At 37.6% G+C, this 26608-nt stretch overlaps 1 protein-coding gene and 1 long non-coding RNA gene across 4 annotated transcripts; one reads left to right on the forward strand and one right to left on the reverse strand.

Moving 5' to 3' along the window:
• Positions 1–216: 216 nt before the first annotated feature.
• Positions 217–21156, reverse strand: trpc4a (transient receptor potential cation channel, subfamily C, member 4a). Of its 3 annotated transcripts, XM_055208497.2 has the most exons (11): positions 20673–21156; positions 15219–15622; positions 10200–10718; positions 7329–7665; positions 6976–7115; positions 4030–4355; positions 3741–3936; positions 3433–3627; positions 1459–1500; positions 1245–1334; positions 217–1153 (listed from the first exon to the last, which is right to left on the reverse strand). In XM_055208497.2, exons 2-11 carry the CDS (start codon positions 15594–15596, stop codon positions 599–601), a joined length of 2778 nt encoding a protein of 925 aa, XP_055064472.2. In that variant the 5' UTR covers positions 15597–15622; positions 20673–21156; the 3' UTR covers positions 217–598. The 3 variants fall into 3 exon arrangements, with proteins under 3 accessions (XP_055064472.2, XP_073730359.1, XP_073730360.1); XM_073874258.1 differs by lacking the exon at positions 15219–15622 and having other exon boundaries at positions 20673–21155; XM_073874259.1 differs by lacking the exons at positions 6976–7115; positions 7329–7665.
• On the forward strand, positions 20919–25839 carry LOC129446957 (uncharacterized). Its single transcript, XR_008645312.2, has 4 exons — positions 20919–21055; positions 23091–23180; positions 23647–23767; positions 25575–25839. It is a non-coding gene; the product is annotated as an uncharacterized lncRNA (long non-coding RNA).
• The last annotated feature ends 769 nt before the right edge of the window (positions 25840–26608 follow it).

Raw genomic sequence — 26608 nt, forward strand, 5'->3', positions numbered from 1 at the left:
ACAGATAAGTATACTGTATTATGTGATACATGGTTACCATAATTTTAAAATATTTCGTACTGTAATGATTTTTAGTTGACCTTGTGGACCGGATTCCACTATGAAACAACGTATTAACTTTATAAAAATTCGGTCTGCATCTTGTTCGTTCTATCATTATACAATCGCCTCATGCACAATGCAAAACATAGACTAAAAAGTTTAAAAAATTGTAAATATTTGCATAGTAACCTTTATTCAAGATATTAGGTTGCGTGACAGTAATGACATCTCTTATGGTATAACACATGTACAGCAAAAAATGCTAAATCTGACTGAGTAAGGCAGAATTAAAGTACTAGCAAGGGGTCAGCTATTGCTCCTTCATATACAGGGAGAGGAGAGCAGAGCAATAATAAACTCGAAGATAGTTTACACACTTGGTATAGTACTAATAGCTGTGAATGACAACACTGGACCCCAAATTCACCTGAAGGGGACAATCATCCCTGAGACTCCAGTACTGCACTTCTTGATCAGATGACACGGACAAAGTGCCAGATGCCGGACCTTAAACACAGCTGCTACTGGGATAGAGATTTCCGGATCTAATACGCTGCTATAACCTGCATCCTTCACATTCCTTGTCTGTCTCATTAATTTTATCACTCATAAAGTGCATTTTTGAGATTTCATCGTCCTTTTTCACTGGCTCCTTTACGTCGATCTTCTCTGGATCAGGTTTTGTATTTTGAATCTCTGTCGATTTACGATTGGGGCTCTGTACACCATCATTATTTTCTTCTGTGTCCGATTCATCAGCTTCCTCTGACAAAGAGTAAATCTCACATGGTTTGTTTGTCCCTATGTTGTTCATTTGATGGCACAGTCCGGTGGCCACAGTCCTGTTTGGGACAGATCCATCAGTTAGGCAGTTAAAGCCACCAGACTTCCAAGTACTGGTGCCACCCTCCTGAATGATAGAGGTGGTGACACTCTTCAGGCTCTTTTTCCTAAGTTGACTTCCGGATGAAGAAGGTTTGCACTTTAGAGCACTATCAGGATATACCAGATTTGAGCCTGCAGTCACATTTGAGCCTGGCATGCCATGTTTGACACCTTTCATCATCCCCAACACCTCATAACGGAAGCTTGAGATGTCCTGCTTGAGTTCCTGTTGATAATATTAACACTGTGCTCAAAAAATATTTTTAGGATGCACCTCCTTGCACTGAAACATTAAAACAGAGCCATTTATAATTTACCTTAAAGTTGTCTTCTGTTAGCCCCTCGTCTTTTTTGCCATCCCTGATCATTGCTGCTACATACCGCTTAACCAGGTTTCTGAGCACTTCCTTAAATTCAGATTCATTTATTTATCATTAGACTAATAACCAGAGTGCCATCTAAAATAACACTAAATAAGCAGAGCAGTAGAAGTGTGTCAGGATGTAAAGTACACTTCGTAGACAGCATTACCTGGTATTGCCGACTTATGCGGACGTTTTCAGCTGCTCGCATCTGGAAAAACAGATATTGGCTATATTACAAGGTAACTCCCAGCATAATGTCTAAATACGACATTCATAAGGGTTTTTTTGCCAATGACTTACACTCACCTAAAGGATTATTAGGAACACCATACTAATACTGTGTTTGACCCCCTTTCGCCTTCAGAACTGCCTTAATTCTACGTGGCATTGATTCAACAAGGTGCTGAAAGCATTCTTTAGAAATGTTGCCACATATTGATAGGATAGCATCTTGCAGTTGATGGAGATTTGTGGGATGCACATCCAGGGCACGAAGCTCCTCTTCCACCACATTCCAAAGATGCTCTATTGGGTTGAGATCTGGTGACTATGGGGGGCATTTTAGGACAGTGAACTCATTGTCATGTTCTAGAAACCAATTTGAAATGATTCGAGCTTTGTGACATGGTGCATTATCCTGCTGAAAGTAGCCATCAGAGGATGGGTACATGGTGGTCATAAAGGGATGGACATGGTCAGAAACAATGCTCAGGTAGGCCGTGGCATTTAAACGATGCCCAATTGGCACTAAGTGGCCTAAAGTGTGCCAAAAAAACATCCCCCACACCATAACACCACCACCAGCAGCCTGCACAGTGTTAACAAGGCATGATGGATGGATCCATGTTCTCATTCTGTTTACGCCAAATTCTGACTCTACCATCTGAATGTCTCAACAGAAATCGAAACTCATCAGACCAGGCAACATTTTTCCAGTCTTCAACTGTCCAATTTTGGTGAGCTCGTGTAAATTGTAGCCTCTTTTTCCTATTTGTAGTGGAGATGAGTGGTACCCGGTGGGGTCTTCTGCTGTTATAGCCCATCCACCTCAAGGTTGTGCGTGTTGTGGCTTCGCAAATGCTTTGCTGCATACCTCTGTTGTAACAAGTTGTTATTTCAGTCAAAGTTGCTCTTCTATCACCTTGAATCAGTCGGCCCATTCTCCTCTGACCTCTAGCATCAACAAGGCATTGTCGCCCACAGGACTGCCGCATACTGGATGTTTTCCCCTTTTCACATCATTCTTTGTAAACCCTAAAAATTGTTGTGCGTAAAAATCCCAGTAACTGAGCAGATTGTGAAATACTCAGACCGGCCCGTCTGGCATCAACAACCATGCCACGCTCAAAATTGCTTAAATCACCTTTCTTTCCCATTCTGATATTCAGTTTGGAGTTCAGGAGATTTTCTTGACCAGGACCACAACCCTAAATGCATTGAAGAAACTGCCATGTGATTGGTTGATTAGATAATTGCATTAAAGAGAAATTGAACAGATGTTCCTAATAATCCTTTAGGTGAGTGTAAATCGTTAGATTATTGCTTAATATTTATTGTAATACAACACGTGCCAAGAGCTGCCTGGATATTCACATAAAAACATATTTAGTGTTTCATGAAAGCACCCACACAGGTTTGAATATTAATAAACATTTTAAAAATAGTTTTTATATTAAAAATATGTGTAACACATTATTATGAAGATCTATTCTCACTTTTAACAAGTTGGTTTCCCGCATGGAGTCTGTGAGTTTCCCGCCCAAGCACATTGTATTAATAGCTTCAATTGTATTATTATTATTATTTATTTATGTATTATTTTTTATATTAGCTTGGCTTCTTTTATATATGTTGAAATTTTAAACAGTGATAGACCATAAATAAATAACTAAAAACAACAAGTAAAAGAAAAAAGAAGACTATATCAAAAAAGTAACCCTCCAGATTGTTTTATCCATTGTGGTAGCCGTTGCACACAAAAAGGTTGGAGAACCCTGCTCTACAACAACTGCTATACTAAGTAATAATAAGCAGTAAAGTAGGAGTTTATTGAGGTGAAATCTGTAGTAAATTATGAATATGTGTTCCACATACTGAAGTGTTACAAAAAAAAGATTGGTAGTGTGTAGTGCATTATTACCCCAAGAGATCCAAATGTTTCAGTTCTTTTTCTGTTTTGAACTTTAAAGCAGTGCCTCCTGATCCAGCAGAAGAGGTACCACAATGATTTTGGGCTGGGAATGATGTTGAAGGGAGGAGGCAGTGTGCCACCTTCCTCAAAGTAGCTCATCCATAGTTTAGTCCTGGCAAACTTCCACTCAATGTCAGCATGATCCTATGGACCAACCACAGAGCAGACTGAATATGTTAACATTTAATACACATCTGAACCCAAAGTTTTATTGTTACTAAATGAAATACTCAAAAGATGAAATTAATAACACTTACAGCAATATGTTGGTAGGAATTGTTCATCATAGCAATTAGCATATTGAGAAGCACCACCAGAGAGATTATGTTGTAGGTACCAAACATTGTTGCTCCAACAAACTCAGTGAACTTATGATCGGGTTTAACGTTGGTCACGTACAGGGAAACGAGACCAAATATGGACCAGAACAATGACTGCAATGTCTCAAACATACTGGAAAAAACATTTAAAACATAATTATACTATTTTGTAATGCAAGCAAAATTGAGGTTTGCTTATAGATTTGAGATAACTATTGCTTCTTACGTGGTGAATGCATTGTTTTGATTTTGACATCGGACGCCCTTGCATGGGTCAGTTGCGTTACGTGGTATTTCTTCATAATAATAGAAATACAGCTGATTGAGTCCGTTTGCAAAGGCAAGCAGCACCAAGCAGTAAATGAAGAGAAATTTGAGGATGTCCAGCAGCATTCGGCCAAGAGAGATCTGTAGAGGGCCAAGATGCGAGTTCGCTGTGAAGAGTGAAATCAGCCGTAGAGAGCTGAATATGTTAGCAATGGCAAACATCGCCTCAGCCAGCAAGGTGGGGTGCCACATGTGCCATTCCTTTCGATCCACACATCCAGTGTACTGCAGAAAGACAGGTGCTGAGTATTAAGTAAGTCATATTTTAAATCATCTGGACATTTTCTGTTGTGATTGATCCAAGACTAGACTAAACAGAAAAACAGTATTATATAGAACATTTTAATTTTGGTTATTTACATCTACAATTTAATGTCAGTCCAACATTGGTTTATGATGTCAATCCCACGTTACATTTGGATGTCAGGTTAACGTTGTTTTTTGACGTCAACCCGACGTTACAGTTTGATGTCAACCTGTTGCTGGTTTTTGATGCCAACCCGACATTACATCTGTACGTCAGGCTGAAGTTGGACGATACAGCTTGACTTCAACCTGACACTGTTTTTTGACGTAAGCTGGACGTTAACGCTTGACGTCAGGCTGACATTGGTTTTTGATGTCAATCCAAAGTTACAGCTTGACCTCAGGCCGAAGTTGGTTTTTGACATCAACCTGACATAACATCTAAACATCTATCCGACATAACATCTGGACGTCAACCCGAGGTTACAGCTTGACATCAACCTGACGCTGGTTTTTGACGTCAACTCGCCATTACCACTTGACTCAGGACGACGTTGGTTTTTGATGGCAACCTGACGTTACAGCTTGACTTCAGGCCGACATTGCTTTTTGATGTTAAAGGAATATTCCATTTTCTTAAAAGAAAATCCAGATAATTTACTCACCACCATGTCATCCAAAATGTTGATGTCTTTCTTTTATTCAGTCGAGAAGAAATTATGTTTTTTGAGGAAAACATTCCAGGATTTTTCTCATTTCAATGGACCTCAATAGACACCAACAACCAACACCCAACTCAACACTTAACTGTAACAGTTTTTTTAACGGAGTTTCAAAGGACTATAAACAATCCCAAACGAGGCATAAGGGTCTTATCTAGCAAAACGATTGTCATTTTTGACAAGAAAAATAAAAAATATGCTCTTTTAAACCACAACTTTTCGTCTAGGTCCGGTCCAGCGCGACCTAATGTAAATGCGTAGTGACGTAGGGAGGTCACGTGTTACATATATAAAACGCACATTTGTGGACCATTGTAAACAATAAACTGACATTAATTAGTATCATTTGGCATACAACAACGTTGGAACGGTCCTCTTTCAACACACTTGTAAACACTGGGGCGGAGTTTCGCGTTCGTCTTCTGTGACCTCTTGACGTCATGACATATTGCGTGGGGTCACCTGGCGCATCACGACCAGATCTAGACAAGAAGTTGTGCTTTAAAAGTGTATATTTGTTATTTTTCTTGTCATAAATGACAATCGTTTTGCTAAATAAGACACTTATGCCTCGTTTGGGATTGTTTATAGTCCTTCGAAACTCCGTTGAAAAAAACTGTTGCGTGTTGAGTTGGGTGTTGGTTGTTGGTGTCTATTAAAGTCCATTAAAATGAGAAAAATCCTGCAATGTTTTCCTCAAAAAACATAATTTCTTCTCGACTGAACAAAGAAAGACATCAACATTTTGGATGACATGGTGGTGAGTAAATTATCTGGATTTTTCTTTTAAGAAAATGGAATATTCCTTTAACCCAACATAACATCCGGACATCAATCCGACGTTGTTTTTTGATGTCAACCCGACATTACAGCTTGACATCCACCTGACGCTGGTTTTTGATGTCAATCCGGTGTTACCACTTGACGTCAGACCGACGTTGGTTTTTGATGTCAACCCGACGTTACAGCTTGACCTCAGCCCGACGTTGCTTTTTGATGTTAACGCAACATTACATCTGGACGTCACTTCGACATTGTTTTTTGACGTCAAAAAAATACAAAACACACCAATGCCTTCACAAAATAAAGGCAGAGAATGAAAGGGAGGCTGGTAAAGGCAGTTCAACATTGCAAACATTGATTAAAAGCTATTCGTCTTTAATTCTTATTATATTTTCCCATTATAATCACTTGTAATCAATTGTCTAAGTTGATGCTAGTAATAGTAACACATCATTTATTTATAATACTTTTAAAAGTACTATTAAAACCATACTAATAGTACCTAGTGCCCTTATTGGTTTGGGCCACTGCCCCATCTAGCATTTTCATTTTCTAAATGACTGTTCTCATTACAAAAAAAAGGGAATGGTTTATAAATAATTTTGGCATTAAGGTATAATGCAAAAGAAGTTAAAATAAGGCTTTTCAAACTAAGGCCATTGGGTTTTGTACAGATGCAAATTTGTGTGTATAGTATCTACAGTATGAGTGTGAATTATGAAATGTAGTTTTTACAGAGCTGTGTGTTTCACTAGTTTTCTTGCTAATGAATTAGTTTGTTTAGTTAATTTTAACACAATTATCAGCACTAAAGTTTAAAAAATATTATCCGGCCCTCACCAGTCTTAAAATGTAAGGAATACTGGAGCTTGTTTGGGTTGGTGGTGGGACTGTTCGCGGTGGGCCCTTATTTTCAAATCCAAAACTTGACAGGTATGACTTAATGTTACAGCTTGACATCAGGCCGACATTTTTTTTTGACATCCACCGCCGTTGGTTTTTGACATCATATAGAAGATTTACATTTTGATAATAAAAACCCTGAAAGCAAATTTAAATGCAACATTTGCATATAAGCAATATCATTGTGTTACCTTAATGTAAGCTATAATCTTTAACGAAATGGTGGCCAAATACAGAGAATTCATGACAAAATCCATGAGATTCCACCAGTCATGAATGTAATCCTGAAACCCACCATCCCACATCTGTTTGATCTCAGCCCATACAAAGCCTGTAAAGAATAAATATATAAAGGAAAATGTATAGCCAGTTAGTTATTATGGTAAAATAAACATGAAATTTGAGAAACAACTTAAAAGTTTTGCTTTTAGATCTTAAAAGCTTCTACTACAAAAAATAAATAGCTCAACGACGACCTTTGTTAAACATCATTTAAACGTTTAGATGTGTTTATCCTCTATCACAGCAGCCAATGATAGATTACCTAAAACCCAGGGTAGGATCATCCACTCCACAGTGGTGGGCGGTGGGCCTTGCTGTTTAGCGTTATTGGACACCACGTGTTGAGAGGCCAAGAGCAGGAGTAAGAGGAAGGTCAGGTATGAAGCAGTGTGGCATATAAATTTGATGAAGGGTTTTCGAATGAATAGGCCGTAGGTGCTCTTGGGGGCGATCAGGTAGAACAAAGACAAGAAAGGGAAGAGGAAACCTATAAACATGCAGGTGGTGAACTTGCTGCCCCAGTGTCGACGCCTCCAGCCTGGGAACTCATCATACCAGCGAGATGCCAGCAGCTGCTGACAGTTTGGCTGTGCTACAAACTAACCACAGAAAAAAAGAGACAAATTTGGTGCTAAATTAAGTTGGAGTGATAGACAAATTCAATGAGTTTTTTAATCGGCATGCACACTGTAGATGGTTTTACTAAACTGTATTAGACAACATATTCCTGTCTGTATTATGTGTTATATATTTTTCTGTGTTATAGCTCTGCACAACTTTTCATTCAATAACAATCACTGATGCTCATATAACTCACATTCTCTAATAATGAATAACTTTGTTATTGCAAATCACTGTCAGTGTGAACACCCCTTATGGGTGCAAGATGACCGCAATCCACTCGAAACAGTATAAATAAATACCACACACTTTAGATCATCTATCGTTTATCATGTGTCAGTGAAATTAGCAGCACAGCAAAACAATTTTCAGCTTTCTACCATATGAGAAGACTTCTTATGCAGTTGCATAAGAAATGCTGCTGTAGAAAGCAAATAACAGAGCCATGCCATAATGAGAAACAAGTGAAATTTTAAGAGGGCAAACACAAAGAAACATGAAGACTTGCAGTGTTGTTTGGTTCCCATCATATTTGTCTTAAATCCTTTGGGATGTTGAAAAAGGAGCTTTCTGCACCTCTTTTGAAACCATCTGCACTGCACATGAAACTTAGCAAGCCAAGCAATGACTCATGTGTGAAGCACAATTCAATGCCAATTTTGCCGAGAAATTTATTATATAAAGATAAAATTGAAAGGACCGCTTAAGATTGTGGATCTTGCTTTTAGGTTTAATGTTTTAATGTTCGGTTCATTCATTAATGAGTTTGCTTTTATAGCTTGGCTTACTTTAAGACATTGCTTCTGTTAAACCATAAAAGATGCAACAGGTGACTGACAGTCCAAAGGCTTCCACAGTTCAAAAGCAATAGTTGGGTTTCCATCCACGTATTTTGACACTTGGTTTGGAAACCCAGAGATGCACATAAAAGCCATGACTAAGACTACTATGGAAATACAATAAAAAAGTTTCCTGAAAAAGTCTAGGCCTAGCAGTTTCTGCCAAATGTATATCTATATAGTTTTTTGTTGTTGTCGTAACTGGTGGGCAATGGGTCTGCATAACTGGACTAAGTGGCAGACCAAACTTAAAGGAATAGTTCATTTTCTTAAAAGAAAAATCCGGATAATTTACTCACCACCATGTCATCCAAAATGTCGATGTCTCTCCTTGCTCAGTCGAGAAGAAACTATGTTTTCTGAGGAAAACATTCCAGGATTTTTCTCATGTTAATGGACTTTAATAGAGCCCAACATTTAATACTTAACTCAACACTTAACAGTTTTTTTCAACGGAGTTTCAAAGGACTATAAACGATCCCAAATGAGGCATAAGGGTCTTATCTAGCGAAACGATTGTCATTTTTGACAAGAAAAATAAAAAATATGCACTTTTAAACCACAACTTCTCGTCCAGATCCGGTCATGATGCACCAGCGCGACCCCACGCAATACATCATGACGTCAAGAGGTCACAGAGGACGAACGTGAAACCGCCTCAGTGTTTACAAGTGCGTTGAAAGAGGACCGTTCCTACGTTGTTGTATGTCAACTGATACTAATTAATATCTTTGTGTCAGTTTATTGTTTACAATGGTCCGCAAATGTGCATTTTATATATGTAACACGTGACCTCCCTACGTCACTACGGACTTACGTTAGGTCGCGCTGGACCGGACCCAGACGAAAAGTTGTGGTCCAAAAGAGCATATTTTTTATTTTTCTGTCAAAAATGACAATCGTTTCGCTAGATAAGACCCTTATGGCTTGTTTGGGATCGTTTATAGTCCTTTGAAACTCTGTTGAAAAAAACTGTTACGTGTTGAGTTAAGTGTTAAGTGTTGGTGTCTATTAAAGTCCATTAAAATAAGAAAAATCCTGCAATGTTTTACTCAAAAAACATAATTTCTTCTCGACTGAACAAAGAAAGACATCAACATTTTGGATGACATAGTGGTGAGTAAATTATCTGGATTTTTCTTTTAAGAAAATGGAATATTCCTTTAAGTTCATAATTTTAAGCCACAGCTTACATCTTTGTTTAGAAGAGACATTTTTGGTTGGACATGGGTTTGTTGTTTATTTATTTACCCATTTATAGTTTTTGCAATGTACAAATTTTATATAATAAAATATAAAATTAATTTGCAACTGACAGCACGCATGCGCACACACACCTGCTATAATGGACAGGGCTTGTAACGTTTATTGTGCACAGAAGGGGGCAACACAGGTCCATAAACTGCCTTCTTGCTGTGCTCAGCTGTACAGGTCCCAATTTGTTTAATGTCTAAAACCATTTAATCATCTGACATATACACACTGTGCAAAATACACCACATTGCTTATGTAGCAGGGCAGCAGTCCAAACAATCCAAAACTGCAGAAACTGCATAGTGTTTAATAATACTACTACATCCCTATACTAGAGCGCTGTTCTTATCTGAAGATGTGTACCAGCAATTGCAGAATCCCCTTTTAACTGATATGTGTCTGAAAAGCCTAAAACTGACCTCTTTCTGATGGTACTTGATAGCCAGCTTCAGCCTTGCGAGGTCATTATTGTCTTCATCCTCTAGTAGATTTATGTCATCCTTATAGTTGAGAATCAGCTCAAGCTCTCTGGAGCTGCGCGTTTGGTCGAGTAGATCTTTGGCAAACTGCTTACACAGTTGAGATAGCTCTTCGTACTCTGACTTGAATTCATTTTCCACCTTACTGAGCTCCTGAAGCTCCCAGCTAAGCTGGAAGGCGGTCAGGAACGGGTCCTCACTGGAGAGCGCGATGAGTGAGGGGCTTGCCAGTGCCCGGTAGATGTTTAGACGGGACCGGGAGTGTCGCAAGCTGTCGACGTCCGAGCCGGACACACACTCCATACAGTTACAGCGCACCTGGTGGGGCTGGGGTACGGAAACACCCTTCTGCACCAGCATCTTGATGATTTCATAGTTGTTGGTGTGTGCGGCCAAGATGATAGGTGTTATGTCAGGTGTGAAGTCTGAAAACTGCTTGTTTAGCAGGATAGGAGGAACCTAGAAAGAGATCGTACAACAACATAAGTCTCAGAGGTATTACAGTACGCATTCATGCAAATATACATCTAAAGCTTATCGATCGCGTACTCATTCACTGTGTTTTACATAACCACTGCCACAGGTAACTATATGAAGGGAGTTAGTAAAAGTGATTGCATTCGTTCAAAGCTGTGAATGCTAATGCAAAACACGATAAACAACATAAGTTTAACATGGTAGAAACAAGTGCTGGACCAGTCCGATATCACGGGAATTCATATGTATTTTATGAGTTGGCTAATTTGTTCACTGTAAAAAAAATGCAGCATTAAAGGGGAAATATAATGAAAATCTGACTTTTTCCGTGTTTAAGTGCTATTGGGTCTCCAGTGCTTCTATCAACCTAAAAAATGTGAAAAAGATCAACCCAGTAGCTTAGTTTTGAAAAAATAGCTCAATGAAATTTGGCTCCCCTTGTGATGTCAGAAGGGGATAATACCGCCCCCACAAAAATGTATGAGTGTGGTTGTACAAATTAATTTAAATTAGCCACCTTTTAAAATAAGTATGAATTGCCATGAGATTGCATTGGGTGGGCCAACACGTTTTTTTTTTATGGCTGATGCCGATGTAGCCGATATATTACCAAAATATAATTAGAAATGAAGATATTTGTGCAAATAAAAATTATATTATTCCAGTTTGTCTAGTTAGTTACTATACACAAAAACAGGTTGTTTCACTTTTTTATGTTAAAGTACAGGATATTATATTATTTTATCAATAAATAATTACTATATGTCTACTTTTTTGCTTGTCTAACTGTCATGGGCTTGCCAGATCTTTTGTACTAGACTCAGGTCTGAGTGTATCTGGCAAGACCATGACAGTACTATGTTCTGTGTGGGAACATGTGGAGTCATATAGTATGTGTGGCTTCCACGTGTTCCCAGTGTTTTGTGGCTGTCATGGTCTTGCCTGACCTTGGTTATTATCCAGGTCGGATGTTAAAGGCGGAGTCCATGATGTTTGAAAGCCAATGTTGATATTTGAAATCACCTAAACAAACACGCCCCTACCCCAATAGAATCTGGACCTTCTGTTGATAGACCCGCCCCACACATACGCAAACCGGCATTTGATTTGATTTGATTGGCTATAAGTGTGTTTTGGTAGTCGGCCCGTCTCCTTCTCCAAACCGTTTTTCAAACATCGTGGACTCCGCCTTTAAAGGGTAAGGCTATGGCAGCATTGTGTTTACGTGGGAACACGTGTGTTTTCACATCATGTATGTGTGACACGTGTTCCCAGTGTCTTGTCACTTTTACCCTACTCCCTTATGTACTCGTGTCTTACGTGATTAATTATGTTCACCTGTTCCCCATTGATGTGCTGTCTTTATAATGCCCTCGCGTTCTCTGTGTTGTGCGCGTGCGTTGTTGAATTTCAGTGTTCATGTTCTCCGTGTGCCTGAGTTCTGTTCCAGTGTTTTTGTGTTCTATCACAGTATTATTTCATCCTCTGTTTTACCCCCACGTGGGTTTTTTATGTTCTGTTTAAATAAAGTCATAGTTTATTTTTGTAAATCCTTTGCGTTTGGGTTCTTCTTTAGTTATCATTATTCGGTGTATCCCACCGTGACACTAACTTTGTAAAAATAATTGTTTGTGATGCAAAATGTTCAATATTGTTTGAACTTGTATAAATTTAACACCTCACAATATTGTTTAAATAAGACGGCATGCTGCAGTGATGTTGTGTATAACGTAACATCATGTTAAAAAGAGAATAATGATTCACTGTTAGACTTTACTGTAATTTCTACAGTTACTTACCACAAAATGCCCAGTAAAATACCATCATTTTCTTTTTCCAGTTCATTACTGTAATATGCATTGCATTATGGGTATTAACATTTAATTTACAGTGATTTACTGTATGTTTTGAATTTACGGTAGACTGCTGTAAAACAACAGCAGTAGTGCTACTGTAGTTGAAAAAAATAGTGTTATAAAAGCTTATAAAATGGTAAAATAAGACATATCTATGAAATGAAATACATTTTATTTGTTATGCTTTTAGCAGTGAAGCAAATTTCAAAATGTGAATTGTTTTTCAGCAGGGTAAATCATTTATTAAGAATTGTAAGTAGAAACTAGAAAGGGATTATGGATAAATTCTTGACCGTCAGATTTGAATTTGACCTCAAGACTTCAGAACACTAGTGATGCCAAGATTTCGCTCCTTGGAGTGTCGGGAGAGTGACAGAAGTTGCCAGTGAGTTAGCGCATAAATGCAATAAAAAGTCTAACAGTTTTGGTCATTTAAACGTCACGTTCTTCCTGATACCATTTTTTAAACCCTAGTTAGTGTGTAATGTTGCTATAATAGAATAAATAATACCTGTAAAATGATAAAGCTCAAAGTTTACTGCCAGGCGATATATTTTTTTCAATAGAATTCCTCTTTCAAAGCCTACAACGAACGGCCGGTTTGGACTACAGCCCTCTAGTTCCTGCTTTAATGATGTCAGTAAAACAGTTGTTGACTAAACTCCGCCCACAGGAATACGTCAGTCACCAGCTTTGGCTCAAACGGCTCTAGCTAAGCTAAGCTGCTATCGAATCACAGCACACTAAACAAACTACACAATCAGAACTTGTTACGTATTTCTGAAGGAGGGACTTCACATAACAAGGAAGACATCAGCCTGTTTTGAGGACAGTCAAAACAGCGCTATACAGATAAGTAAATTGAGTGAAAAATACCACGTTTTTTTTTTACAAGTGAAACATGAACACATGTTATATTGCCCACTATAAACACAATCAAAGCTTCAAAATCACAGACAGAACGGGAGCTTTAACTCTCTGTTCGACGCTGGCTTTAAATCTGAGTGGGATTTTTCAAGAAACAATGAGTTTAAAAAGCAGAAAGATTTATCGGATAAAGTCTTAAAATAAAAAAATTTGGTCACAATGATATGTCAGTCTATCACCGGTAGTACTGTTTTAAGCAGGGGTCCCCAACCTTTTTGTGGGGCAAGGGAACAATCTGGAGGGCTACTTTGTTATATAGTCTACTCACAACTTTTTTGTTTAAGTTGTTTTAGTATTGTTTAAAATGTTAACATACGTAAACCAAGCCAAGCTAATATAAAAAATATGTAATAAATAAATATTACAATTGAGACTATTAATAGAATGTGCTTTGGCGGCACCTCGCAGACTGTGCGGGCAACTTGGTGCTCATGGGCACCACGCTGAAGACCCCTGGTACAAAGCATAGTACAACAACATACAGTTGTTGTATGTTGATGCATACTGCATCTGGTATGCTTATTCACTAGTACATAATGACTTCCACATAAAGTAGTTTACTACCCATCAAGCAAAAACCGAGACAGTGATATGACAGCTAACTACAGACCCAATATAGTCCGGCTATGAGTAACCCACTTCTACTGTACCCTAAATAACCTTGAATTTGGTTACATGCCATTTAAATAACTTAGAGATGTACAATATTCCATAATATAAGCAAAGTCAACAGATGTTCAAGTTGTTTGTTTTTACATGTTATAAAGTATACGCATCACCTTTTCTTGGGCTATGGTTAGACATCTAATAGACTTTTACTGGTAGCCCAAATCTTGCCTTGTTTTAGACAAAATTGCTTGCTGGGTATATGGTGAAAGAGGTAAATGTTGACATTGTATCCAAAACACGAAAGTCAGATCTGACAGTTTCTACCAAAACGCATTTTCTAAAATCAGATTTTAATATAGATTGTAAAGCATAAAAGTGTTTTTACCAGGTCTGTTTCCAAAGATAAAAAGGTTTGTTTTTGCTGCCTGTCTAAATACGGCTTTCAAACTGCTCGACAACGATTACATTTTGCGGTCCCACTGTGTTAATATACCTTCTTAAAAGCCCAAGTATATTTAATTCTGCGTTTTACAGTTCTAAAGAGATAAATATATATCCTCAACCAGTTAATCTGACAAAACACCTCATTTGCATGTGAGCCAGGGTGACTTGATGGTTAGTTTGCTACACCACACTGTGTGGGACTGAAGTCATTAGCACTTTATCTGTAGCAGGGGTAATAGCAGGTCGTGACGCTCTATAAAGTAAAACATTTCTTTCTCTTAAGCACGGTAAGGGGGATAATGCAAGCCGTCTTTAGGCAAAGGCAGGAGAAGACTCGCTTTGGTCGCACAGCGCTACTTTCCAAACTTTTAATTAATCGACAAAGTCTACTGGGAAACGTCTCTTTCAAAAGAGGATTAGTATGCGGTGCCAATCTATGTAACATTGTGATGTAGTCTAGAACAAGGTATAAAGCAGATTGTACACGTTGCACAAAACAGTCATTAACAAAAGACAAGATTATAAGGAGAACTGGGAATTTAGTGAGATAGAGGAAGGATTCGACACATTCAAAAGTGCTAAGGGAGACTTTGCAGTGTTAACAAAGTAAACTCTGAAATAAATTGGTCGGTAATTGCTGCCTTACCTGCATCCCCCCGCTGGGCTTCTTATGGTTCAAAAGCAGCTCCACGGCCCCCACCACTTCCTTTCGGATGGCGTGTAGGAGCGCATCCCCCACGTACACGTTAAAACTGAGAAGCAGCTCGATGATTTCCAGGTTTTCATTTTCAATAGCAATAAGCAAAGCCGTACGTCCCAGGGGGTCGATGCAGTTGATGTTGATTTTGAAGTAGATCTCGGCTTCTATCAGAGATTGTTTGACGCTGGCGTAGTCGCCCTTTTCCACAGCGCACAGGTAGGCCTTTTCCTGGGGTGAAAGCTCGGACTCAGCCCGAACTATCCGTAGCGGGATTCGGTCCCGGTATGTGAAGTTGTCTTTTCTGTGAAAGTAGTGCTGTGACATTGCTGCTACACCTTCATGCGAGACGACTGGGGTGGAAGAGATGCGAAAGAGACAGAGAAGAGGGACAAACAGAGACTCAGTACAGGCAAATTGAAAGGATGTTGGTTAATGAGGGTAGGAGTCATGCATTACGGAGGAAATGGCCCTAAGTATTGTAAACTGTCATCTCCACACCCAGCATCCCATTAGCATGACACTCAGCTTGCATTTACTGTAGCCTACTTGGTTTTCTCTTGACTCAAAGAACTTTCTAGTTATTAGGTTATTAGATTTGAGCGCTTTGTTGGAGGCCACAATGAAAACCTCAAATGCTGAGGTTAAGACACATCAGAAATCTAATAGCCCTTACAGTCAAAGCGGATGATAGTACAGATGATATAGGCTACTATAAATTTTTAATGAACCTATATAATAGTACCCATATTCATAAAAATTAATACTATTATTAATGTTATCGTTGAATATCCACAGGTAGCTTTTATCTGCTGGTGTCTACCACAGTAAAAACAGTCAATGTTAAAATTATAAGATTGAAAATGTATTAATGTGTGTTTGTACTGTATGTGAATGGTGCAATGTGTTTAGTTTCCATGGTTGTGTGCGGAATTACGCCTATCCTTACCTCACAAATTACCATTTCAAAATGGCCTTTAGTAAAATGTGAAGTGGATCAATGTAGATCACATCAGATAACACAGGTCAATTAAGGGAATGACTTATAACCGATGATAATTAAATGCATGTCCTCTGTTTATAAGCTGAATGTTTGCTATATGTTTATGACATGACCAGATCAATACATAACAAACCACTATAAAGATGGAGACAACTTGCAGGATTATAGTAATGGTTTAAGGTCAGTGCTTTCTATTGTGAAACATACCAGACTTTAATGTTAATATTCATTATGAGAGGGAGCGTTTTTTCAAGCGTGACTTTTTACTGTGCCGAGTCAAAGTACTCCCAAAAGTCCTATTCCACCATACATTATAGTTACCCTTTTTAACCCGCTTAGAAAAGCGCCACGTTTTATTTTGTGCCACCATACTATTTAAAATAACTACTCATTTTAAATAAGGAAAACGTTGATGTGTTTGGTCATTTCTAACTTCATTTCTGTTTGGTACCATTGACTGGGCTAAGTTCTATCAAAGTGACCCTGCGCACCATAGCGATTAAAGGTAGGGTATTACATTTTGAAAAATGCTAATGGTAGCCGACTAGCAATGAAATCACGATCCCACCCTCCATTCAAATCGCCATCCAAAGTCACGCATCTTTCAAAACACATGAACACGCACAAATCAGACGTCCACATCTCATGTCTCATTTACCAGTGAGAAAACGTTGCAGTACAAAGTGAACAACACAAAATAACCAACATAAACAGAATTAGTTAAAGCACACTTTCAGTTGTGTAGACGTAGTAACTATATCGTTAAGCTAATCCGTAAACGAACACAAATTTCAGAAGCAACACAATGTTTCATCAAAGTAGAATATCTGAATCCATCTCAATACAAACTTATCGCGTACCTTCCTTTCCAAAATAAACAGTGCAACAACCCTTTCAGACCCTTTGCCTCCTGCAGCTGTTTGCATCTCATGGTAAAGCAGTAAAGTTACCGATGTTTATTTGTTTTTTTGCTCTTTGTCGATCCAGACATTTTTTGTTGTTGTTGTTGTTATAAAACATGTCTTTCGTTTTGTGGCTCCTGTGCAGGTTGTCAATACAGCAGGAAAGTTTGCCATTCTCCCTCTGTTTACAGACGGGAGGTGAGCGCTTGTGAGCGCGCCGATGACGTATGATGTCTGCGTGAACAGGCTGCGCGGTGGAATTCAAATTACGCTTACGGATGAGGGACAAATAACTAAGGCATCGTCTGTTCAGACCCAGATCTATGATTGGTTTCTACAAAAACATTTAAACAACTAAACATATTTATTGCTATCAGGATGTGAGAAGACTTTGAACCAGCATAACTAAAAATGTTTCTGGATCAAATCAGATACCCTACCTTTAATTAAATTACTTAATAATACATTTATGAAATATGTCACTTTGTTCTATAAAACCTACAAAGTTTAAATACATTTTCAGTATTTTTTAAATAATTAATATTAACTTTGTTTTGCTATCGCAAACTTGTAAAATGGCAGGCGGGGAAACTGTCCGTACCAATTAACCTTTTAGGACAACTATTACAAATGTGTGTTGAAATTATTCAAATTAAAATACTTTGACATTGTTTTATGTACTGTTTCTATAAACCACATTTTACTAATATAGCTGTTAGGATGTTGGAATAATAGAAATACTTCTGTCCAACGGTTTGGATGTTTCAGGGTGTAGAATAATCAAAGGCCTTTTATTAAGAAGTAAACAAGTATAAACAGTAAACATGATATTACATCATCCAATGGACCCTTAAGTGATCCTTGTGGCTAAATTAAAAGATTTTAGATTTCTCTGAAATACTAAATAGCTACTTTAAAGGTCCAGTGGTCCATCTTTTAATTGTATTTAGCAATTATTCATGAACTTGGGACCAGAGGCAAAAATTCCAAGCAGAAGCCTGTTCAATTTAAAGTAGTTGCAAAAGGCAGATGCAGCAAACAGGATGTGAAAGGGAGCAATTGCAATGAATGTCCTTATGAAATAAATAAGATAAATAATAAATAAAGCAAATAAGTTGTTAGTTGTTTGCATTTACATTTTTAGAATTACACTATAAAACCTGATCTAAAACGTAATTTTAGACTTAAAACTTTACATTTTTAAGTAATTAATATTTAAATCTTAAAAGTTAAAAGTTTATATTTCATTGTATTTAATATTTAAGTAAAAACCATACCATAATTTGTGTTTACCATTTATATTTTGTTCACTAGTCAAAGAAAGTCCTAGACTAAAACCAGTCCTAGGCTAAAATAAATGTAAAAGCTGTCCAAACTGAAAACAACTTGCATTGACATATCTTAAAACACATCAGTGCCCTTCTTTGTTTTCCCTTAAAATGCAATGCAAGTAATGTTTTTAGTAAGGCATGTTTGTTAAAACTAGTTTTATTTCCTAATTAAACTAAGGCCTAGTCCTGGCTTAAGCTAATCCCTGTCTGGGAAACCACCCTGTAAAGTTTGAAGTGACTAAGCCCAGTGCTGGCATTAACTTCGCACAGATAATGATATGCATTTGATAAAACAACACCGCCTAAGCATACTTTTGAACAATGACAACGACAAAAATAAAAATAGCAAACTCTTCTAAATTTCCTAAATAAATTAATGTTTTATACTACTGAGTCTTTCTCCTCACTGAAGACCGCATAAAATATGACTTAATTTTAAAAATGCTCACGTAATGCAGGCTCATGCAAAGCATGCTGAAAATCCTCCTCAGCCAATCGTGTTAATTTAACTTTAAACTGTAGGAACAGTTCCAGACAGACTCTTTTGAGTTTTAATGGCAGACTGAATACCATAAAACTCATCACAACCAACAGTTTGTAATTATTTGTTTATTAAAATGAGGCTGTGGTATTGGCATAACTTATAAATAACATTTTTGAGTTAGCCAAGTTATTTAACTCATTTTATTTGAGTTTGTGGAACTCAAAGCGGTGAAATCGTTGAACACAAATAAAACTTTTAAGTCAAATAAACTTTTTTCACATGTTTGAGTATACAGTTTACTCCTTTTGAACAAGTGCATTGTACTGTTCGGGTTTATTGTTTTACATTTCTCTATCAAGTAAACAAACCATCAGCACAATACAGGGAGCGCAAATAGACAATAATTGGTTGTAACATCTGATATTTTAGGGCAATCAAAAATACTGTGAAAATGCATTTAAATGCATTGAAATATTGTTTATTTATCTTTCAAAACACATTATTCATGACTCAGAAATATGCATGTAGGCTTATTTTAGCTTGTTCCTCATTGACCCTTATACCAGTGTGGACCTCTCACAATTTATTTTGTTAATGGTAATGACTACACCCTTGCAGACTAGATTTTAATTTTACATTTATGCCTGTGGCAGATGCTTTTATATAAAGTGATAAAGTGACAGAGAGTGCACTCAATGGGTATGCCTGTTAACTGGGAATTGAACCCATCACTCTTGTGGTATGTGCTCTACCACAGGAACATTTCAATGGCCTACCTACCTACATGCTCTGTTGTATTGCTGTTCAAAGCTAAACATAAACAGCGATTATCTGAAAACTTCGTTAATTATCATTACAGCATTTCTGTTATCAATATAGTATGTCTGCTGGTGGCTTTAAACTAATGGCATTGCCCAAAGAAAAAAAATCTAAAAAATGTTTATGATATGCTATTCTGACATTTTTATAAGGTCACATACTTTCTTGATCTCACTAAATTTATTTTAAAATATGCTGTAATCGTTTTTGTATGGGCCTTCCAGACTTTTTTATTAAACCAATTAAAATCTTACTCAAATAGAAACCTTCAGGTCTTTATTTGAATAATTATTAAAATAGGATTAATAATTCAATTTAACATATAAATCAAGTGAAATGGATTTTAAAGAAAAAGGTTGTGATATACGACATTTTCTTAATGTTTTAGAAATGGTGATGGTTGATGAGAACATTACAGACCAGTGCGCACTGCGCTCGTCACTAAAGACAAACAGAGGATGTGTTCTCAAAATCTAGAGAGCTGCCTACCTAGACACACTTCATAAACACTGTTGTCAGATTAGCATTTTGCCCTAATGCGCGTGACACGCAAAAGTGCTTACTGTAAAACGCTGCACGCCCCTGTTATGTCCAAAAACTGCAGCATGCGCCTACGATTGCCAAAACTGCCAACCAGGTAGGGAGCTTGTTACTGTAGTTTTTGCGACACATCCTACATTTCCAGCGGCAGTGCTGTAGTTTATGCGAAGCAGTATTTAGAGGTAAATTATTTGGAGATCAACGAGTTGTTAGTGAACAGTCCTCCTGTAGGAAACCACAGCAATTCGTTAACTGCGTGGGGAGACCGCGTGTACAAAACAGACACTGAAACACAGTCACTTTAAAGAAATAACATAATCTCACCTGTTGGTTTTAAACGTTGCACTGACTCGTGACTGATTCCTGTTAACTAACGTTACTGTACAACAGGTGCCAGCGCTATGAGAGACGCAGAACCGTTACACTCCAGTCGCCTCCACAGAGCAAAAAGCGCGAAAATGCGCAACGGTCGAAACGGAAAGCAGAAAAATAACATCCGTTATTAGGCACTTTGACCAACGCTTGATCAAAATTAGCGTTCGCGGCGAGTCTCATTGATCCTCTCATTTCGCATTCAAGATGGAGCTAATCTGCAGAGTTTGCCGAACAGAAACATGTTTTTTGCCTCCGGAAAGTACATCACTGGGATCAACAATTGCTTATCGACTCGCATATTCTGCGTCCTTTGAAGGTTTCATTGCACTTTGGTGCGTCGTTCTTTTATCTTTTGTTAAGAGTTCAGATTTTTTGCTTACTTGCTTGGAGAGCAGAGGATACAAGGTCCTACCTGCATCTCTCTCTCTCTCTCTCTCTCTCTCTCTCTCTCTCTCTCTCTCTCTCTCTCTCTCTCTCTCTTTCTGTCTCCCTTTTGAGAGAGTATTTGTAGGCTACATGCTTTATGGTGCTGTCACAGTTAAATATACAGATGCTTTCAAAAGGATTCAGGTCAATCCTAAACTCATTTTGCAAAATTTCAAGTCGCAATTAAAATGTAGTTGTGATGTATATAACCATAGTTTTTGGGTTTAGGTTTAATTTGTAATAAAACATTTAAACCACACATTTAACATGCTCTGACTAGAAATTGTGGTAATTATTATACAAATTGTAATCAATCCATAATTAAAAAACATGGTTATTTTAATTTTACTATTATAAAACCATAGTTAATTTTCCTAAGGGCACTAATAAAGCCTGCTTAATGTAATTATTAGCTTACTGTATTAGTTAAAGGGATAGTTCACCCAAAAATGAAAATTCTGTCATCATTTCCTCACCCTCATGTTGTTACAAATCTGTAGTAATTTCTTTGTTCTGATGAACACAAAGGAAGATATTTTGAGAAATGTTTGCAACCAAACTGTTTATGGACCCCATTCACTTCCAAAGTAGGTAAAAAGAATACTATGGAAGTAAATGGGGTCCACAAACGGTTAGCTTACAAAATTTCTCAAAATATCTTCCTTTGTGTTCAAAATTTATGTAAAGTATCCCTTTAAGGCAATAGTTTCTACAAAAACGCCATTTTATATTAAAAGGAATAATTCACATTTATGCCATTACAAATGTATTTGACTTTACTTCTTCAGTTGGAGAAAATTTAAAAAGGATAGGACAATGGTTCAAAAACTTTTCGGCGTTAAACAGAATATGAATTAAACAAAACATATTAAATTATACAATGTCGTGCTGTTGGTTGGTGGCCTTATTTTTCTGAAGTTTAATTATACAGAATTTATGATGAATTAATTTTATTAAAATGAATTGTATTTTATAAAATGTCATAAAATCTCGCTAGGATACAAATTATATAAGCTAGTATTATTTTCATAAGACTCCAGTTTTTTATAAAGCAAAATGATGAGTTGAAACATGTTTACTTTTATGATGGTTATGTGTTTTTTGGAGTTTCAATGAGTTAGATTTCATTCAATGTCATTACAAAGCTAAGAGAGCCAGGATATTATGTAAAACAACTCTGTCTGTATTCAGCTAAGGAAAGAAAGTCAATAAATCATGAGAGAATGTTCATTTTTAGATAAACAATTTCTTTAAGCTGAAAATGTTAGAGCAAATAATTTGTTTTATCTGGAATGTAACAAATAAACAGATTTATCTGACTGAAAGGGGGATTTGCCAGTTTGTCTGTTAGAACAGATTGCCGCTTTGGACACCCAGTCTGTGAACCTCTAAGCTCTTGTGCCATTTATTCACACACTTCACCATCAAAACAGCACGAATGAAATATGCACAGACGCTGAGACGATTTTTATCTCTCCGGAGCTACACTGCTCTTGATCAAACTTGTGAAACTGAATCATAGATCTGGGTTTGAAGCTCTGGGTGTAAAAGACACCTGCCCTAATACCTCACATCTTTCCTACAATATGTCAGTTTAACAGGTTTAAGCATCACAGAGCAGGCAAATCAGACTGCAATGAACAGCGAAGCCATTCCTCTGAAAGACCTTTATGTTATCTCAGCGGTCTGGAAGGCAGACTGTTACCTACAAATCAAAGCAGAGCCATAAAGAAGAGTAATACATAACATTGCTGTTATAGCACACGCGTCACTCACATGTCATGTTCAATCTTCTCCAAGAAACTCTTAGACTTAAAAACAGTTTCTGGTAGTGGTTTATTATTTAAGATATTTGTATTGTATTCACAATAAAGACCGGTCTTTTCTTAACAGAATAGGAGCCTAATGTTGTGAATAATAGCTTGATTTCTATTTCTTTAGGATGTTTTGAAAGCTCACTGGATGATGACGATGTCTACATGTGAGAGAAATAGACTCTTTCAGATGAATCATTGACAATAAGACTATAAGGTAACAAATACAATTTATCTTCATTATTTCTATATGCAAGATATAAGATAACAAAACCGAAATAAAGTTAAACCTGCTTAAATGTTTAAGCTAAATAAAAGCCATCCAGACTAGTAACAGCAAACCTCACCAACAAAAGACTTACCAACAAAGATGGTGAGATACTGCACTGCTTTCCTTTTAGTGATTTTGAAAACTCTATTATTATTTCCTCTGGCTATAATTGCTTTAAATTATGTAACATTAGTGTGAGTAAATCAAACAGTGTCTGTATTGTTCAACCCCCTGCAGATTTCTTGTATTGAAAATAAATGTGGTGCAATAAGAGGCAGGACGATGAGAAAACAAACAGTTTAATTAGTTGATTTTTTAGTTACTTGATTTCCTTATGTGAGAACAGGTCAAATGTCTTGCACTGTTGTACGTGTGCTGTCATTCATTCAATTCCTCTTCTGTGCATTTCGAGGACTTTGCTGAGTGGATCTGCCAACAAAGTTGGACGACAAAACGGTCTCTGAATGGCTTGGATTAAGCAGATTTGAAGCGAGAGGATTTGATGAATGTATACTACGTGCCCAGAGTATTCTGTCAATATCATTATCTTATTTTTGACCGAAGTGACGTTTAGTGCCTTTTGTATATATACACATATACACTCACCTAAAGGATTATTAGGAACACCATACTAATGCTTTGTTTTACCCCCTTTCACCTTCAGAACTGCCTTAATTATACGTGGCATTGATTCAACAAGGTGCTGAAAGCATTCTTTAGAAATGTTGGCCCATATTGATAGGATAGCATCTTGCAGTTGATGGGAATTTGTGGGATGCACATCCAGGGCACGAAGCTCCCGTTCCACCACATCCCAAAGATGCTCTATTGAGTTGAGATCTGGTGACTGTATGGGTCATTTAAGTACAGTGAACTCATTGTCATGTTCAAGAAACCAATTTGAAATGATTCAAGCTTTGTGACATGGAGCATTATCCTGCTGGAATTAGCCATCAGAAGATGGGTACATGGTGGTCATAAAGGGATGGACATGGTCAGAAACAATGCTCAGGTAGGCTGTGGCATTTAAACGATGCCCAATTGGCACTATGGGGCCTAAAGTGTGCCAAGAAAACATCCCCCACACCATTACACCGCCACCACTAGCCCGCACAGTGGTAACAAGGCATGATGGATGCATATTCTCATTCTGTTTACGCCAAATTCTGACTCTACCATCTGAATGTCTCAACAGAAATTGAGACTCATCAGACCAGGCAACATTTTTCCAGTCTTCAACTGTCCAATTTTGGTGAGCTTGTGCAAATTGTACCCTCTTTTTCCTATTTGTAGTAGAGATGAGTGGTACCCGGTGGGATCTTCTGTGGTTGTAGTCCATACACCTCAAGGTTGTGCGTGTTGTGGCTTCACAAATGCTTTGCTGCATACCTTGGTTGTAACGAGTGGTTATTTCAGTCAAAGTTGCTCTTCTATCAGCTTGAATCAGTCGGCCCATTCTCTAGCATCAACAAGGCATTTTTGCCCACAGGACTGACGCATACTTGATGTTTTTCCTTTTTCACACCATTCTTTGTAAACCTTAGAAATGGTTGTGTGTGAAAATCCCAGTAACTGAGCAGATTGTGAAATACACTGACTGGCCTGTCTGGCACCAACAACCATGCCATGCTCAAAATTGCTTAAATCACCCTTCTTTCCCATTCTGACATTCAGTTTGGAGTTCAGGAGATTGTCTTGACCAGGACCACACCCCTAAATGCATTGAAGCAACTGCCATGGTTGATTAGATAATTGCATTAATGAGAAATTGAACAGGTGTTCCTAATAATCCTTTAGTTGAGTGTATGCTTATGCTTACAAATATGGAAACATGATACAAAATTTTATTATCATTATTTATTTTTTCAATTTCATTCATTTATGCATTTGGCAGACACTTTTATCCTAAGGCGACTTCAAGCTACAAATTTTTATCAGTATATGTAGGCAGTTAAAACCCATGAAATGTTGCATTGCTCATGCAATGATCTACCAGTTGAGCTACATGAACAATCCAGTTCCATTTTATCGTAATCAATATCAAATATTCTGTTTATTCTGATCTTAAGTCTCCGAATTGGAGCACTAAAGCATTTGGGCATGTAATGACACATGGAATTACTATTAAATAGGATATTCTAGCAGTGTGTCGGTATTGATTTGCAGGGCAGAACATGAATGTAATGTCTCCTGTTCTTCATTAAAGAAAGTATTAGGTGCTTTTATTGAGATAGGGGTAAAAAGGCTTTTTTTCAGGCTTGTATATTCACTGCATCTGCTTAACCCCTATTAGTGCCACAGAGACCTGGGTAATTAAATTTGATTGGCTTTTATCCACAGAGGCCAGACTTTGGTGGCTGCAGTGAACAACATCTTGGGCCAAACGAGTACTTCTAAGGCAAGCTTTTAAAGCACTCAAAGAGGATGTGCTTTTTAACAAACGGACGCAAATTTTCCCATGATTCGATTATTTAAAGATGGCAACATTTCGCTTTCATTTCAGCCATCTCACTGAGCTTAACTTCCAGATTTGTCTACCATTTGAAGACTTTTATTATTAAAGTACGACTAAAAAATGCTGCACTCTGTGTGCCGGTTGAATATGTTCCTCTCTGTGCTAACTTAGATTTATTTGGCTCTTCTGATTTGAATAGAGCGTTATCCAGGCTTTCCCCCCTCTAACTTCGCACTGGCAAGCTTGATCTGTCACATAGAAAAAGTCTGGAAGATCTGAACTGTCATCGCTTAGGGCATTGCCTTGCTTTTCTTGAAAGTAGAAAGAGGTTGACAGTGTACAGTCACCTGAACAACAGGGATTCAAATCCAAAACGTCCAGTGTCGAATAAATTAGGAAATATATGAGAAAAGGGGGATTGGGGAAGAAATAAACCCTCCTGTTGCCTAGGCTACGGTTCTCTGGAGATGGCGTGATGAGCGCCCGTCATACTGCAGCCCTTTGAATAAACATGTCATTAGCATGTGGATTAAGGGTGTTTGGAGGGGAGTATTTATTTGCCGCTCATCAATAAGCCCACATTGAAGACATCAGTAATGCATCATTTTGTAAATTCTCTAAAGAGAGAGTCTATTCATGTTGTTGTTTATTAACCATATGTCATTTGTTTGTTTATTGTGGAACACAAAATGAAAAGTTTTACAGATCCTAATGTCCATGTAAATAGGCTACAATCAGTGTTTTAAGAGTTCAGATGCATTTATTCTTTTATTCAGCTCCATTTAGAAAGGACACTTTAAGTGAATGAAGAGAGATAGGCTGGGATTGGGAAACGACTGTGGATCACATTCAAGCTTGGTGGGTCTGAAATGGACCTGAAAACAACACAAATGTGGCAGCCACATGCATCACTGCCCCT

Source organism: Misgurnus anguillicaudatus, chromosome 12 (genome assembly GCF_027580225.2).
Source record: "Misgurnus anguillicaudatus chromosome 12, ASM2758022v2, whole genome shotgun sequence".
NCBI classification, from domain to species: Eukaryota; Metazoa; Chordata; class Actinopteri; order Cypriniformes; family Cobitidae; genus Misgurnus; species Misgurnus anguillicaudatus.